This window comes from Oncorhynchus nerka, linkage group LG11, assembly GCF_034236695.1.
Source record: "Oncorhynchus nerka isolate Pitt River linkage group LG11, Oner_Uvic_2.0, whole genome shotgun sequence".
In the NCBI taxonomy this organism is placed as follows: Eukaryota; Metazoa; Chordata; class Actinopteri; order Salmoniformes; family Salmonidae; genus Oncorhynchus; species Oncorhynchus nerka.
Window position 1 is genome coordinate 43,158,521 of NC_088406.1, and position 17,088 is coordinate 43,175,608.

At 40.8% G+C, this 17,088-nt stretch overlaps 1 protein-coding gene across 1 annotated transcript in view; it reads right to left on the reverse strand.

The window, feature by feature from the left end:
• Positions 1–835: 835 nt before the first annotated feature.
• The window catches only part of LOC115136916 (transmembrane protein 255B), a 30,285-nt gene continuing 14,032 nt past the window's right edge, over positions 836–17,088 (reverse strand). Inside the window, exons 5-9 of the mRNA XM_029672828.2 lie at positions 14,652–14,732; positions 14,368–14,453; positions 7,787–7,946; positions 3,714–3,830; positions 836–1,346 (exon numbers count right to left, since the gene is read on the reverse strand). Of these exons, the coding sequence (XP_029528688.1) occupies positions 1,200–1,346; positions 3,714–3,830; positions 7,787–7,946; positions 14,368–14,453; positions 14,652–14,732 (591 nt within the window). The 3' untranslated portion in view covers positions 836–1,199. The remainder of the gene's footprint in view (positions 1,347–3,713; positions 3,831–7,786; positions 7,947–14,367; positions 14,454–14,651; positions 14,733–17,088) is intronic.

Sequence of the window (17,088 nt, forward strand, 5' to 3'; positions counted from 1 at the left end):
CTTGATTGAGCTTGCCTGGCGCAATGGAACCAATAGAATAGTCGCAAAGGTGCAAAACCTGCCCACCTGGCACTCCAGGCAGGCTGAAGCAAACGTTCAAAGTATTTGAAAGATTTCAAATAGTATTTGAACCAAGGTTTTCACAGTTGCCTGAGAATGGGAGGAGTCTAAACCAATGTTCTTGTGTTTTATTTTTGTCCTGCGGAATTCTTTGAACCCTGGTGAGGAAAGAGGTTTTTTTATTTGGAAAGAAAACCCCCAGATAATTACTCCATCCATCTTCTGTTTGTACATTTCCACAGTTGTTTCAAGTGGAATTGTGCAAGTAAATTACATTTGGATTTTGGGTTTATTGGTTTTTAGCCCTCACGAGTGGAACGTTTTATGAATCTGTCTTCGCTCCTTAAAATCAAAGGTGTATGTGTGTGAGTATGTCTGTCTGTCAATTGGAGGGGACATCTTGGGGAATTTTGGAGAATTGTCTCAGCTCTGTACCTTGTGTTTCTGTAACCAGGGGAAGCACATTGCAAACAACATGTCTAAAGAAGGAAGAAAAAACACACAGAAGCTTCAGTTTGTGAGGTATGCATTGATTGGCTACGGGCTTGATACTTCCGGACACATCCCCCTCTATGCCTATTGGGCTCAAAGAAAGAACAAAGTTCTTATCACTTAATGAGTTTTGGGCCCTAATGAAATAAAGGTCAACAATTTTACGGCAATGAAGAGGCCAGGCAGGCAACATCAAGCAGCATCTCTAATGAAGCCCAGAAGAACCTAGAACAGTATGGCTGTCGGTCCATTAGTTAATTTAATCAGAAAAAAAGACTTAACATGACTTGTTATTACTTTATTAGCAGATACAGTTGATTTTAAGATGTATAAAAAAAGTACATGTATTTTGTCAAACCACACATTTCACAAAAGGTCTTAAATAATGAGCCTTTTCACTCGTTTGTAGAATGCACATCATAAGACCAAAAGAATTGACAAATCATTTGAAATAGCTCAACGTATTTACATTTCATATACAGACATTTTACACCATACCCAACAACTATTCTAAAATAAACTCCAAAATACAGATCCCCCTGGATGTCTTGTGACTGTCATGTCTAGGGCCAGGAGTGCCTGGAGGAAACTCCTGGCCCTAGTTGTATGACAAGTTGGCAACGGAACGCTGGAATAGGGAGGTTCATTCAGATAGAAAAGCTCTGTGGTTTGTAGGGCAGCAGGTTATAGAGCGGGGCGAAGGGAGGGGGGTTGGGGTCGGGATGGAGGGATACTGATGGATCACTCTGGGGGAACTCCTTCCCCGCTACTGGGGCAAAGTATAAGGAGGCTCTCTGAAAGACGGAACAGAACAGAAAACACAAGCTTAGTTGGATTCAGCTAAACAGTATTGTTCCATTTGCTAATTTATAACTACACTCTACTTCTAGGTAAAGAATGGTTACAAAAATATTTTGAATTGAAACCCATGACCAGTTTGAATGGATAAGCAAATAAACGTAATAGATGCCAAATAAATAGATGCCAAATCAAACTAATCTTAATTTTAGGGAAAAACAATATTGTTCTATTTGTAACTGCACTAAAGTTGGGAATAATTACAAACAGCAGGCTTTGAACATCACCTCTTTGAGTGGACAAAGGATAAGAAAGAAAAAAAAGTTTAAAGGTTCCAAATAAAAAGATTAGATTCCAAATGGAGGTAGGTCTAATGTTTCTCAGACAAGTTCTTGTTTCCTGGGGGTTTAATGGTTGGACAGTGTTCTTGTTGGATGCATGAGCCTGGTATGATCTACTAGGGCTACTTGATGCTTTCTGTCTTTCAAGCAGCCAGTAGTTGCAAAGCTGGGACAGACGGTGGGCAGAGGAGGGGAGGGCAAACAGGACAATATGGGAGGGAAGAGGGAGCTGGGAGTCCTCCCAGAACATCCGTGAGTTTCCATCCAATGTACAGTATCTCACTCCTTTCTCTCCCCTAGGGTTTTACAAGACCAATTACCAGTAACAGGACGACTTGAGCTCAAGACCGAAACATAGTTGCTGTTGAAATATAGTGCATTTGGAAAGTATTCAGACCCCTTCACCTTTTCCACATTTAGTTATGTTACAGCCTTAATCTAAAATGGATCAAATAAAAAGGGCTTGTAAGTAAGCATTTCACTATAAGGTCTACACACCTGTTGTATTCGGCGCATGTGACAAATACAATTAGATCTGCAGAGAAGAATACAAGTGTGCCAAGCTTGTAGCGTCATACCAAAGATGACTCGAGGCAGTAATCAGTGCCAAAGGTGCTTCAACAAAGTACTGATTAAAGGGTCTGAAAACTAATGTGATTTTTAAAAAAACTTTTTTTTTTTATAAATTTGCAAACATTTCAGAAAATCTGTTTTTGCTTTGTCCTTATGGGGTAGTGTGTAGATCGATGAGGGGGGGGGGGGGGGGGGGTGGATTCATCCATTTTAGTATAAGGCTGTATCGTAACAAAATGTGGAAAATGTCAAGGGGTCTGAACACTTTCCAAATGCATTGTACATATTTGGCGTCCTGGAAAAACCTTGGCAGGCTCTATTTTTGGCTGGTGTTAAGGCGGAGCTAGTGTCAAACGCATGCTCTTTGGCAATTTCGCATGCTCTATTTTCCAACCCTTGCACCAGCGTTGGTATTTTACCCTTCTTATATTAACTTGCTTGCTCTGTGGCAGGAGTGGAGATATTTGAGGTGTGCCAATTTCAAGCAGTGCTACTGGTGATACTTAAGACTCACCAAAAGCTGGTCTTAGCGGTAATGCAATTGGTTAAGTCAATAGACATTCCCGTTTTTTCTTTATATTGGATATTATTATTCTTTCTGATTGGCCAGTGAGTGGCCAAGCCTCGACACACCCACAACTTGTTTACTTACCAAAACTCGAGCCTGTTAGCTACTGCGCCAATCATTCTGATTGTGAAAATGTAAAAATACAATCGGACACACAAACTTATAATGCTACTGCCAGATCTACCATTGCATTAGATGTATTATAATATAGAGCCCTGTATCTCCAAAAAGAAAACTTTTCACAAACTGATTAGTTAAATATATTTTCAGATGGATTACCATACAGTCCCGGATATTCACAAGGTGTTTGGAGTGACTTTGATTGGTCTTAAAGTCATTAAACTTTCACTGCACATTTTTGTTTCTGTTTTTTTTTTAAACACATTGAAAGTAGTCATTCCCTTGAAAAAACAACAACTAAAAGGTTACAAGGAGATACAAGGTTTATCCAGGATGGCAATGATTTATTTCTACAACCTCCGCTTCAGTCTTGGGCTTAATTGATCTAGTAAAATCATAGCAGAGAAATGGGTCCGATTCATTATATGGAAACAGCAACTGTGTGTCATGAGCCTTACCTGTGTGGGTAGGCAAGCAGGGTTAGGGATAGGGACACACGTTTTACAGTAAAAGTCACTTCAACACTGAAGATTCAGTGGAAGCAGCAATTTTATCGTTGTGTTTTGCAATAAATAGGTTTCATGGTGTGTTTATCATGCAATTCATGTGGATGTAGTTTTTTTATGTGTTCAATATCTGTGAGAGATGTTTGCTTTGACACTTACCCAGTGGGTTTTGCTCTTATCTGTTCCAATACTAACAGGAGTGGAGGGTGTGAGCAAACAGAATTACGAGTGTGTGTGTGTGTGTATGTGACTGACCGGGTAGAGGTGTTGGTGTCCTTTGTTGGTGTTGTCCATCAGCAGGGGGGCAGTGGGGGAGGAAAGACATCCACCCTCTGAGAGATGAGATGACAGCAGGGTCACTGAGCTGCTCCTCTGTCAAACACATACACAAAGAGAGACACACACAAACACATTTTGGAATGTTGTGAAATGTGTTGTGATCCTCTTGTGTGTATTCTGAAATACACAGGATATCTGAAATGATGTTGTCACCTGGTCTGGCATCAGCAGTCTGCCACATGGATGAACCCCTCCCCCCCAACACAAACGCACAAACAACCGCTTGTTCACACACACACACACCCTGACACGCTGCTCATCAACCAGAAGTGGTGGGGAGAGAGATTTATAGTGATGCCGTGTTATTTGGATAAGACAGGAAGGGTTGGGGGATCCTGGGGTGGAAGGGGAGAGCTCAGATTTCCAAGAAACAATTATCTCTGACGTTGATGTGTGTCTTCCTGGGCTATGCCCTGCTGTGTCTCCCAGCTCTATCGTGCCACAACACAGAACATAAGCTCCTTCTTCTAATTCAATCAGGGCCGGTTAGCTGTTCTGGTTCTACTGGGGACATTTAACATAGGATGATCGCCAGAGAGATATCTTTCTTTCCTCTTAAGTGAGTCATGACATTTCTAATCTGGATTGCCGGGAAACTAAAAGACACACTTTTGTATTCGATTTGATCATCAGAAAGATATGAATATGTCTTTCCCAACCCCCATCCACTCCTTCAAAGATTTCCTCGGATATGATAGCAGACAGACCTGGGTTCAAAAAAGATTGTAAATACTTGATCTGTGCTTGATTGAGCATGCCTGGCTTAATGGACCGATAAAATAGTTCCAAAACTGTAAACCCTGCACATCTGGCACTCCAGGCAGGCTAAAAACAACACTGACAGTATTTGGACGATTTCATAGCAGAAGAACAATGATAGCAGAAGGTCTTGTAAAGTTTAACAGCTTCCCGGCCCACACCCCTACCGGCTCACACTGTTCCATCTTGACACCATATGTCCATAGGAGTCCTCCTGATACATCATCTGGGAGATTGTCTGTAATTTGATACCTCTGCTACTCTCCACAACTATCTCTTGCTGTGTTTGTCCTCAACGGAGGCTTCACCTCCACTCCTCTGGAACACGGTACACCTTGTATGGACTCACTGTACTCTACTGTATCAACACCAGTCTCATCAATAGCACTATAGGTGCAATCAAGCAACAGTTATGCAATTTGCCTCCACTCACTTAAAGGAACCGATACTCTAGATCCTTCATCGCTCGAGTCAAAAGTTGTGCACTATAATAGGGAATAGGGCTTCAAACACATAAAGCACTTAGTGAGTTGTGTTTTCAGATCTCAGAGGTCTTCTACTGGGATAAGTCCATGTCCCAGGTCATCTCTTTTGTAGATTCGTCTCGATCAAATGGAAAAGATAAGCACTCTGGGCTCCCGAGTGGCGCAGCAGTCTAAGGCACTGCCTCTCAGTGCTAGAGGCGTCACTACAGACCCTGGTTAGATTCCAGGCTGTATCACAACCGGACGTGACTGGGAGTCCCATAGGACAGCACACAATTGGCCCAGCGTCGTCCAGTTTAAGTCGTCATTGGAAATAAGAATTTATTCTAACTGACTTGCCTAGTTAAATAAAGGTTAAATAAAATTAAAATAAATAAATGTAACTTCCAGATTTGTTGTGCTTATGTTTTCCATTCATTTGAGGTTGAGGAGGCACATACAGTGGGGCAAAAAAGTATTTAGTCAGCCACCAAATGTGCAAGTTCTCCCACTTAAAAAGATGAGAGAGGCCTATAATTTTCATCATAGGTACACTTCAACTATGACAGACAAAATGAGAAAAAAAAATCCAGAAAATCACATTGTAGGATTTTTTATGAATTTATTTGCAAATTATGGTGGAAAATAAGTATTTGGTCAATAACAAAGGTTTACCTCAATACTTTGTTATATACCCTTTGTTGGCAATGACAGAGGTCAAACGTTTTCTGTAAGTCTTCACAAGGTTTTCACACACTGTTGCTGGTATTTTGACCCATAACTCAATGCAGATCTCCTCTAGGGCAGTGATGTTTTGTGGCTGTTAATGGGCAACACAGACTTTCAACTCCCTCCAAAGATTTTCTATGGGGTTGAGATCTGGAGACTGGCTAGGCCACTCCAGGACCTTGAAATGCTTCTTACGAAGCCACTCCTTCGTTGCCGGGTGGTGTGTTTGGGATCATTGTCATGCTGAAAGACCCAGCCACGTTTCATCTTCAATGCCCTTGCTGATGGAAGGAGGTTTTCACTCAAAATCTCACGATACATGGCCCCATTCATTCTTTCCTTTACACAGATCAGTCGTCCTGGTCCCTTTGCAGAAAAACAGCCCCAAAGCATGATGTTTCCACCCCCATGCTTCACAGTAGGTATGGTGTTCTTTGGATGCAACTCAGCATTCTTTGTCCTCCAAACACAACGAGTTGAGTTTTTACCAAAAAGTTATATTTTGGTTTCATCTGACCATATGACATTCTCCCAATCTTCTTCTGGATCATCCAAATGCTCTCTAGCAAACTTCAGACGGGCCTGGACATGTACTGGCTTAAGCAGGGGGACACGTCTGGCACTGCAGGATTTGAGTCCCTGGCAGCGTAGTGTGTTACTGATGGTAGGCTTTGTTACTTTGGTCCCAGCTCTCTGCAGGTCATTCACTAGGTCCCCCTGTGTGGTTCTGGGATTTTTGCTCACCGTTCTTGTGATCATTTTGACCCCACGGTGTGAGATCTGGCATGGAGCCCCAGATCGAGGGAGATTATCAGTGGTCTTGTATGTCTTCCATTTCCTAATAATTGCTCCCACAGTTGATTTATTCAAACCAAGCTGCTTACCTATTGCAGATTCAGTCTTCCCAGCCTGGTGCAGGTCTACAATTTTGTTTCTGGTGTCCTTTGACAGCTCTTTGGTCTTGGCCATAGTGGAGTTTGGAGTGTGACTGTTTGAGGTTGTGGACAGGGGTATTTTATACTGATAACAAGTTCAAACAGGTGCCATTAATACAGGTAATGAGTGGAGGACAGAGGAGCCTCTTAAAGAAGAAGTTACAGGTCTGTGAGAGCCAGAAATCTTGCTTGTTTGTAGGTGACCAAATACTTATTTTCCACCCTAATTTGCAAATTAATTAATTAAACATCCTACAATGTCATTTTCTGGATATGTTTTTCTCATTTTGTCTGTCATAGTTGAAGGGTACCTATGATGAAAATTACAGGCCTCTCATCTTTTTAAGTGGGAGAACTTGCACAATTGGTGGCTGACTAAATACTTTTTTGCCCCACTGTAGCTGGATCTACACAACCTGAAAACATCTGAGAAACTTTGAATTTGGAGTGTAATTTCCCTAAAATGTCCCTATAATGAATAACACAGTATACCCTTGATTCAATCCGTAGAGCTGAAGACCTGCGCTGCAGCGCGATAGAAATTTAAAGGCAATGTTCCCGCGTACTGCATTTATGGTAAACGCTTATTACAGTATGTCGGCTCAATCGAAAATTATCTTGAAATTTCAATCGCGCTAGCAGCTCAGACCTTCAGTGCTACGAATTGAATCAAGCCCAATATTAACCTGTGAGCCCGAGGAATGTACCCATATAAATAACATGGCAAAGTATTTCAGAACCATGGACAGCTACAGTTAGCCAGTGCAGGAGAAAGGCGCTGATGGTTCAGCTCCACTGCAGTGGAGAGCTCCACTACAGGCGGGCCGTGTCCCGCACCCAACACCGCTCATTATGAGCTGTTGCCACACACCTGTGGGCTACTGAGAAGAATGTTTGGAATGGGCAGGAGCAGACCTGCAGGGCAAGAGAATGCCACCTGATTTTGATTATTTTTCCCAATCCCCTTTCTCCAGGTCTAATACAATATGGAATAAAATCTGGATATGATTTAACTGCAAGTACTGATTTAGTACACCACAAACCTTTAAGCATTGCAAAAGTACATTTGCGTGCAATTTTAGCCACAGCCTGTCTCTCTCACCTGGTCCTTGATGCTTCCCAGCACAGCAGTGGTCAGGATACCCAGGAAGAAGGCCACCAGGTTGAGGCTGGTCAGCACCCAGATCAACACGTACAGGGACAGCACGTCCCCGCAGCTCTGCACACCCACAAACTCATAGTAGTTGTTCATGTAGCCCCCACTACAAGACAGGACAACAGAATGTCACTAACAACAAATCCTTTAACAATATTATTATATTTATGCTATTAATATGCCATTCATAGAATAACATTAGGCTACTTTATAAAGCTATACTATTAAGCTAGTATGAAATGAGTTGGGCAGGACCAGGAGTTCTCGCAGACCATTGTTTTTTATTTAACCTTTATTTTGACAGGGAAGTCAAACTGCGACGAGGGTCTCTTTTTCAGATACAATATACAAAATTACAAAACATATTAAGAAAAAGACACATTCATCAACATAGAGGTCATTACTCTGAACGCACCAAGTGAGACCAGTGGCCTCGTTTATAAAAATGTTCTCAGATTTATACTTGAAGTTAGTCGTAAAATCATTTCCGACTGTGTGCTTACGTTGGATTCATAAAACATACTGAGCATAAAAAACCTTGCTTGCGCAGCTTCTAAGAATCCCATTTGTAACTTACGCACCTGTGATCTATAAATCTCAAATTAACTTTGAATTGACGGCACCTGAACGTGCCTTACAATCAGCGATTTCCCCTTATAGAATGCTAGCACAAATGAGGGTTTAGTCAGGAATAGCCATGGACCGAAAGAGAAAAGCAGACTTTTTGGAAGTCGAGATCACGGAGATGGTAGAGGAGATTGAAGAATCAAGCCCAGTGTTGCCTACACGTATTATTCGGTGGACTAAATAGTGGGTTGACAAACAAAGCCAAACAGGTAGCTTGGGAGTGGGACGCCGCTGCAGTGAACGAGGTGGGGCAGCAAGACAGAACTGTGGCTGATGTGAAAAAGAAATGCTCTGACCTTAAACTGCAAGGGATAAAAATAATCGGCATACATAACCAGAAGGAAAATCACCTACATCAAGTCTAGACTTAGCATAGAGATAAGATCATTTCCACGTCAAAGTAAGGTTTCATAAATAACTACTTATATGTGGTTTTCTGCATAAGTCATAGTTAAGATCAAAATGGATTGTAAGTCCGTTTTATAAATGAGGTCCCAGAGCATCCACATAAACGGCACAACAAAAACTAAAATCAGCTTTCCCCAACTCTGTGGAGACCGAAGGGGCCTCCAGTGTTATTCAAGCCTGGTTTGGTCATTTGTAAGTCTAAATTGAATTAATGATGATAGATACATAAGAAGTCTCTGCATGAGTGCTTTTGTAGATAAACACATGAAAATGTTGCTCTCTCCTTACACACAAAGAGGCCCAACTAGTGCTGTTACGGTGACATATTACCGCCACACTGGCGTTCACGAGTCATGACGGCAGTCAAATTCCATGTGACCGTTTAGACACGGTAATTCGACTTCTCCAAGCTCTGATGCTGCTGATGGTTATTAGTGGCCTACCGAACTTGCTAACTGCTACCAAACTTGTTAACTGGACTCTATTGTCCCTCTAATCACTCTGACATCAATGCAAATGTATTTGAGAATCTAATCACACTTCATGAGAGCCCATGAGCTCATGTTGCGCAACATTTCTATAGGCTATGCAATTGCGTGAGAAAACAGAGTGATGGTCTCTATTAAAAAGAGGTGGATCCCATCAGCTTTCTATCAGCTAGACCTACTATATTTATTTCTCAACTTCCTAATATTAAACAAATTGCTTCTCTTTACAACAGGAGTATAGCCTACCTGGCTGGAATGAAAAATGAACCACGGGAAAAGCGTCCTCCATTCGCTTTTTAAGTGCATAGATGACATGTATTTTTGCCTCTGCCCCTGTTTCGAGACAGGTGCATAGTAATGGCCCATTCTAAATCAAAACAAATTTCACACATATATTATTTAGTATATGTAAAAACAAGATTAAATCAAGAACAGTCTGAAGGCTGACAATATTAGCCTATCACTTGTGAATGATGCCCAGCTAGTGTGCAGTAAGGCAAGAAACAACGCATGCCTTTTTTCCCCAATTTTTTCAAATCATAGTCGCACACCTCATGTAGTCTAGCCCATATACCTACAGTGCCTTGCGAAAGTATTCGGCCCCCTTGAACTTTGCGTCCTTTTGCCACATTTCAGGCTTCAAACATAAAGATATACAACTGTATTTTTTTGTGAAGAATCAACAACAAGTGGGACACAATCATGAAGTGGAACGACATTTATTGGATATTTCAAACTTTTTTAACAAATCAAAAACTGAAAAATTATTCAGCCCCTTTACTTTCAGTGCAGCAAACTCTCTCCAGAAGTTCAGTGAGGATCTCTGAATGATCCAATGTTGACCTAAATGACTAATGATGATAAATACAATCCACCTGTGTGTAATCAAGTCTCCGTATAAATGCACCTGCACTGTGATAGTCTCAGAGGTCCGTTAAAAGCGCAGAGAGCATCATGAAGAACTGGATTTGGATACAAAAAGATTTCCCAAGCTTTAAACATCCCAAGGAGCACTGTGCAAGTGATAATATTGAAATGGAAGGAGTATCAGACCACTGCAAATCTACCAAGACCTGGCCGTCCCTCTAAACTTTCAGCTCATACAAGGAGAAGACTGATCAGAGATGCAGCCAAGAGGCCCATGATCACTCTGGATGAACTGCAGAGATCTACAGCTGAGGTGGGAGACTCTGTCCATAGGACAACAATCAGTCGTATATTGCACAAATCTGGCCTTTATGGAAGAGTGGCAAGAAGAAAGCCATTTCAGATATCCATAAAAAGTGTTGTTTAAAGTTTGCCACAAGCCACCTGGGAGACACACCAAACATGTGGAAGAAGGTGCTCTGGTCAGATTAAACCAAAATTGAACTTTTTGGCAACAATGTAAAACGTTATGTTTGGCATAAAAGCAACACAGCTCATCACCCTGAACACACCATCCCCACTGTCAAACATGGTGGTGGCAGCATCATGGTTTGGGCCTGCTTTTCTTCAGCAGGGACAGGGAAGATGGTTAAAATTGATGGGAAGATGGATGGAGCCAAATACAGGACCATTCTGGAAGAAAACCTGATGGAGTCTGCAAAAGACCTGAGACTGGGACAGAGATTTGTCTTCCAATAAGACAATGATCCAAAACATAAAGCAAAATCTACAATGGAATGGTTCAAAAATAAACATATCCAGGTGTTAGAATGGCCAAGTCAAAGTCCAGACCTGAATCCAATCGAGAATCTGTGGAAAGAACTGAAAACTGCTGTTCACAAATGCTCTCCATCCAACCTCACTGAGCTCGAGCTGTTTTGCAAAGAGGAATGGGAAAAAATTTCAGTCTCTCGATGTGCAAAACTGATAGAGACATACCCCAAGCGACTTACAGCTGTAATCGCAGCAAAAGGTGGCGCTACAAAGTATTAACTTAAGGGGGCTGAATAATTTTGCACGCCCAATTTTTCAGTTTTTGATTTGTTAAAAAAGTTTGAAATATCCAATAAATGTCGTTCCACTTCATGATTGTGTCCCACTTGTTGTTGATTCTTCACAAAAAAATACAGTTTTATATCTTTATGTTTGAAGCCTGAAATGTGGCAAAAGGTCGCAAAGTTCAAGGGGGCCGAATACTTTCGCAAGGCACTGTATATGTTTTAATAAGGTTAGTATCACACCTCATGTAGCCTAGCCCATATACCTATATGTTTTTATAAGGTTAGTATCACACCTCATGTAGTCTAGCCCATATACCTATATGTTTTAATAAGGTTTGTATCACACCTCATGTAGTCTAGCCCATATACCTATATGTTTTAATAAGGTTTGTATCACACCTCATGTAGCCTAGCCCATATACCTATATGTTTTAATAAGGTTAGTATCACACCTCATGTAGTCTAGCCCATATACCTATATGTTTTAATAAGGTTTGTATCACACCTCATGTAGTCTAGCCCATATACCTATATGTTTTAATAAGGTTTGTATCACACCTCATGTAGTCTAGCCCATATACCTATATGTTTTAATAAGGTTAGTATCACACCTCATGTAGTCTAGCCCATATACCTATATGTTTTGATAAGGTTAGTATCACACCTCATGTAGTCTAGCCCATATACCTATATGTTTTTATAAGGTTTGTATCGCAGCTAAAGTGGCCAAATAACGTCTTAACATTAAGCACATGAAACTGGTTTACAACAGGTGTAGAGCCTAACTGGCATACACAGTCAGTGTGTGAGTTTCAAGTTTGGGGAAGATCATTTTCACCATAAAAATGCACCTTTATAATAAACACATTACATGCATAGTCACGTTTGCAGTCACTTTTGAGATGGTGTTTTCCCACTAATTGATTGCATTTTGGAATATTGGCGCTTATAGCCTACTGCCATATGCACATTGCTGCGCTTATAATTTGAAGGAATAGACTAACAGTTTATCAACATTTTAAGCTAAACGTTCTGATCTGTTGCGTCAGCCACATTGCTCACTTTTTTTTTATGCTAGTGGTTGTATTAATTTGGGATCTATCGCATCCCACAACTGTCCCAGACTATGTTTGGAATATTTATTTATTGTACAAAATAGGTCAACTTTTGCACTATTGGGATAGTAGATCTCCTGACATGTCAATGACGTGTCGTGAAACAGTGTTTTTTGATGAAGGAATTGTCTGTATAGTTTTGGGGGCCTTTTCCCCCAGCATTGTCCCAGCCATATCCATGGCAGCAGGAAGAATGAAGTCCTCCACTATATTATGGGGCTTGCCTGTCCTAGCCACTCGGTAGCTCACCATATAAGATGCTTCTAGCCCCTTCTTATTAATGGTATCTGTTGCTTTTATACATGTCTTACTACTCGAAAGTCGTCTTAATTCTCGCTCAAAAAACTCCCGTGGCTTCTTTTTCAAATTGGCATGTTTTGTTTCTAAATGTCTGCGCAAGAGTGAAGGTTTCATCGAGCTGTGAGAGAGTACTTTTGTACATAAAACACACTGTGGCTGAGGAAAGGCACTACTCCCAATATACACTACCTTTCAAAGGTCTGGGGTCACTTAGAAATGTCATTTTTTTAAATTAAGATAAGCAAATTTTTTGTCCATTAAAATAACATCAAATTGATCAGAAATACAGTGTAGACTGTTAATGTTGTAAATCACTATTGTAGCTGGAAATGGCAGAATTTTTATGGAATATCTACATAGGCGTACAGAGGCCCATTATCAGCAACCATCACTCCTGTATTCCAATGGCACGTTGTGTTAGCTAATCCAAGTTTATCATTTTAAAAGGCTAATTGATCATTAGAAAACCCTTTTGCAATTATGTTAGCGCAGCTGAAAACGGTTGTTTCTGATTAAAGAAGCAATAAAACGGGCCTTCTTTAGACTAGTTGAGTATCTGGAATAACAGCATTTGTGGGTTCGACTACAGGCTCAAAATGGACAGAAACAAAGCACTTTCTTCTGAAACTCGTCAGTCTATTCTTGTTCTGGGAAATGAAGGCTATTCCATGCGAGAAATTGCCAAGAAACTGAAGATCTGGTACAACGCTGTGTACTACTCCCTTCACATAACAGCTCAAACTGGCTCTAGCCAGAATAGAAAGAGGAGTGGGAGGCCTCGGTGCACAACTGAGCAAGAGGACAAGTACATTAGAGTGTCTAGTTTGAGAAACAGACGCCTTACAAGTCCTCAACTGGCAGCTTCATTAAATAGTACCCGCAAAACACCAGTCTCAACATCAACAGTGATTAAGCAACTCCGGGATGCTGGCCTGCTGGGGACAATAAAAGGCCACTCTTAAATGTGCAGTTTTGTCATACAACACAATGCCACAGATGTCTACATTTTGAGGGAGCGTGCAATTGGCATGCTGACTGCAGGAATGTACGGCAGAGAGAAAGCAGAGGACTTTCTCACTGTATGGATCCTGCCTGCACATACACTATACGAGCCGGAGATTACCAACTTGGTGCTGTAGAAGCAAGCAGTAAATTGCAGAGCAGTGAGCCAAAACACCGGTCAACAAGTTAAAGAAAGACAGGTAGTAGGAGCATTCGCTTACCAACGAGCAGCGTGGTGTGATTGAGCGTGGAGTGAAGGAGCAGTGAATGATGGCTCATGAGGGCATGGGAAGTGAGATGAGTTGGTCTGTACACCATTCAACCTGGCTATTCCTGACTAAACCCTCATTTGTGCTAGTTTGAGCCTACTTCAGCTTAAATAGGGCAGAATCATCGTGATAGCTAATGTGTGAAGAGCATTCTGGCACAAAATGCCTTCCAAGCATCACACGGGTGGGTGGGTTCTACACATTGATGATGTGAGGGGTGAGTTACCACATATACTGTATATAAAGTTATTTTAGTTAGATGATTAAAGTTAGTTAGATTATTACCGGTTGGATCTGCGGGCTTATCAGACTTGCTTTCAATGAGAAATCTGTTGGGTCGTACACAAAGCTACATGATGGATCTTTAATGTATGTGCATCTTTGACTCACTTGGCACAGTCATAAAGGTCGCAGCAGTAGCAGGTCCCACTGCGTACCTTCATAGTACATGACTCCGTGAGACCCTGGCACGGCACCTGCAAGAGGAGGCAGACACTCTAATCAACAGTATTGAGTGACAGGCACAGTACAAGCAGAGATTAGTCAAAGGTGATAGACCCCTCCCTTAAAATGTATGTTCCCCCTGCCAGACAGTATGTACTACACATATTTTCAGAATTGGACAGGATAGCTAACACAGTAAGTCATATTGCTATGCCTGCAGTTGTACTTACAGAGGCATAGTAATTCTCATAGATGTAGCTATTTCCACTTGTGTAAAACTGGCATCTCCCTGCTTTCAGAGGACGGACATCCTGGTGTGGGACAGACAGAGAGACATGATATCGTAATGCATGAGAGAATTGAATAGACTGCAGTTGTATGGTTTAAACACAACTGCAATGACTCCATCCAATTCCAGCACATCCCTTTTGAATAGCATTTGCCAATTAGACTCCATATCGTTCTGGCATTGCAAAGTTCTCCTATAAAACAGATGATGTATGTAAAATATATATACACTAAGTGTACTAAACATTAGGAACACCTGCTCTTTCCATGACATAGACTGACCAGGTGAATCCAGATGAAAGTTATGACCTCTTATTGATGTCACCTGTTAAATTCACTTCATTCAGTGTAGATGATGGGGAGGAGGCAGGTTAAATAAGAATTTGTAAGCCTTGAGACAATTGAGACGTGGATTGTGTGCCATTCAGAGAGGGAATGGGCAAGACAAAAGATTTAAGTGCCTTTGAACGGGGTATGGTAGTAGGTTGACAGTTTCCCGTGTGTATCACGACCCAAAGGACATCCAGTGATACAACTATGGGAAGCATTGGAGTCAACATGTGCCAGCTTCCCTGTGGAAAGCTTTACACACCCTGTAGAGTCCATGCCCTGACGAATTGAGGCTGCTCTGAGGGCAAACGGGAGTGTAACTCAATATTAGGAAGGTGTTGCTAATGTTTTGAACACTCAGTGTATACAGTGGTGTAAAGTACTTAAGTAAAAATACTTTAAAGTACTACTTAAGTAGTTTTTGTGGGTATCTGTACCTTACTATTTATATTTTTGACAACTTTGACATTTACTTCACTACATTCCTAAAGGAAATAATGTACTTTTTACTCCATACATTTTCCATGACACCCAAAAGTACTCGTTACATTTTGAATGCTCATCCCTACTGCCTCTGATCTGGACACTAAACCCAAATACATAATTTGGCTGGCTATCCGTACATTTTAAAAACAAGAAATTGGTACCGTCTGCTTGGATTAATATAAAGAATTTCAAATTATTTATACTTTTACTTTTGATACTTAAGTATATTTTAGCAATTACATTTACTTTTGATACTAAAGTATATTTAGAACCAAATACTTTTAGACTTTTATTGAAGTAGTATTTTACCGGGTGACTTTCACTTTTACTTGAGTAACCACTGAGTATATACTGGAACCAGAAGATGGATGTAAAATATATATACAGTATATGTTATGAATTTTGCAGGTTTTGCTCAGGCATTGTAAACAGATAGTAGTTATGTACTACGCTGTTCAACACATACTGTAGATAAGTATATCAACAAGTTGGACACTACATTGGAACAAGTCAAGTCAACTCTGTTATTGACATTTGTAAGTACCGAATGCATACATATGAAGGATGTTTATTTGATCACCCAGTTGCAGGAGAACCTTCCTGAAAGTAGTAAATGTAAAACTTTTAGTGCAATTTCCACTTTTAAATTTCAGACTTAATTTTCTCTTATGAAAAATGTATCAACCCCCACAACAATGTTGATGAATTCTAATCCACATAATAATTTACATTTCCTTTTGCTGCAGGATTACCTTCCTGCTGTAGCAAATATGCTCAAATTAAGATCCTGCATCTGTACAGTGCATTGAAATGTTTCTGTGACAAAAGCTAGCATATTATGTTACGTCTAGTCTATGAGACCAGGCTGCTATACCCAAAGACTTACTTCTGTCTGCTTTGTCTATATTCACTCTTGCTCACAGTTTAGAGAAAAACAGAAGATGTGCAGAATTTACATAATTAAACGTTGCATAAGAAAACCCTCACTTAGACACATAATACATGGCATATTGACAAACCTTGTTCATTTGGAGGTGTTATTGGTGCTTTGAATTTTACAATTCAATCTGTTTCTTTAAATGTTTTTAATAGGGTTTTGATAGAGGCAAACAGTCCTAGCTGAAGCTAGGATCAATGGTCTAATAAAATAACTTGCTTGCTGGGTTTCCCAGCCCTCCTTCCACTACATACTAACACAGACGCCCTGTACGGACGGACGGACGGACAGACAGACAGACGTAGGCACAATTCTGGACCATGGGTCATTTGCATCTTGGCATTTCCCTCGAAATGTACACATTAAGATTATATTGCAATGTCATTGTGTCCCAGAAGACCCATGTATTGATCCACTTTGAAATGTAAATGTGTTTAAAGTTTATTGCAAGTATTGAAGCTATATTGTGCTATGGATGGCAAACGGAACATTCGATCTTGTGTGAAATTTTCGGTTGGGTTGACACATTGAAATGGGAGAGGACGCTCTCTCATGACCACACTCATCTACAGGGAGTGAGACTCAATCCAAACTGCTTTCAACATTACAGGCAGGGTGGGTCAATC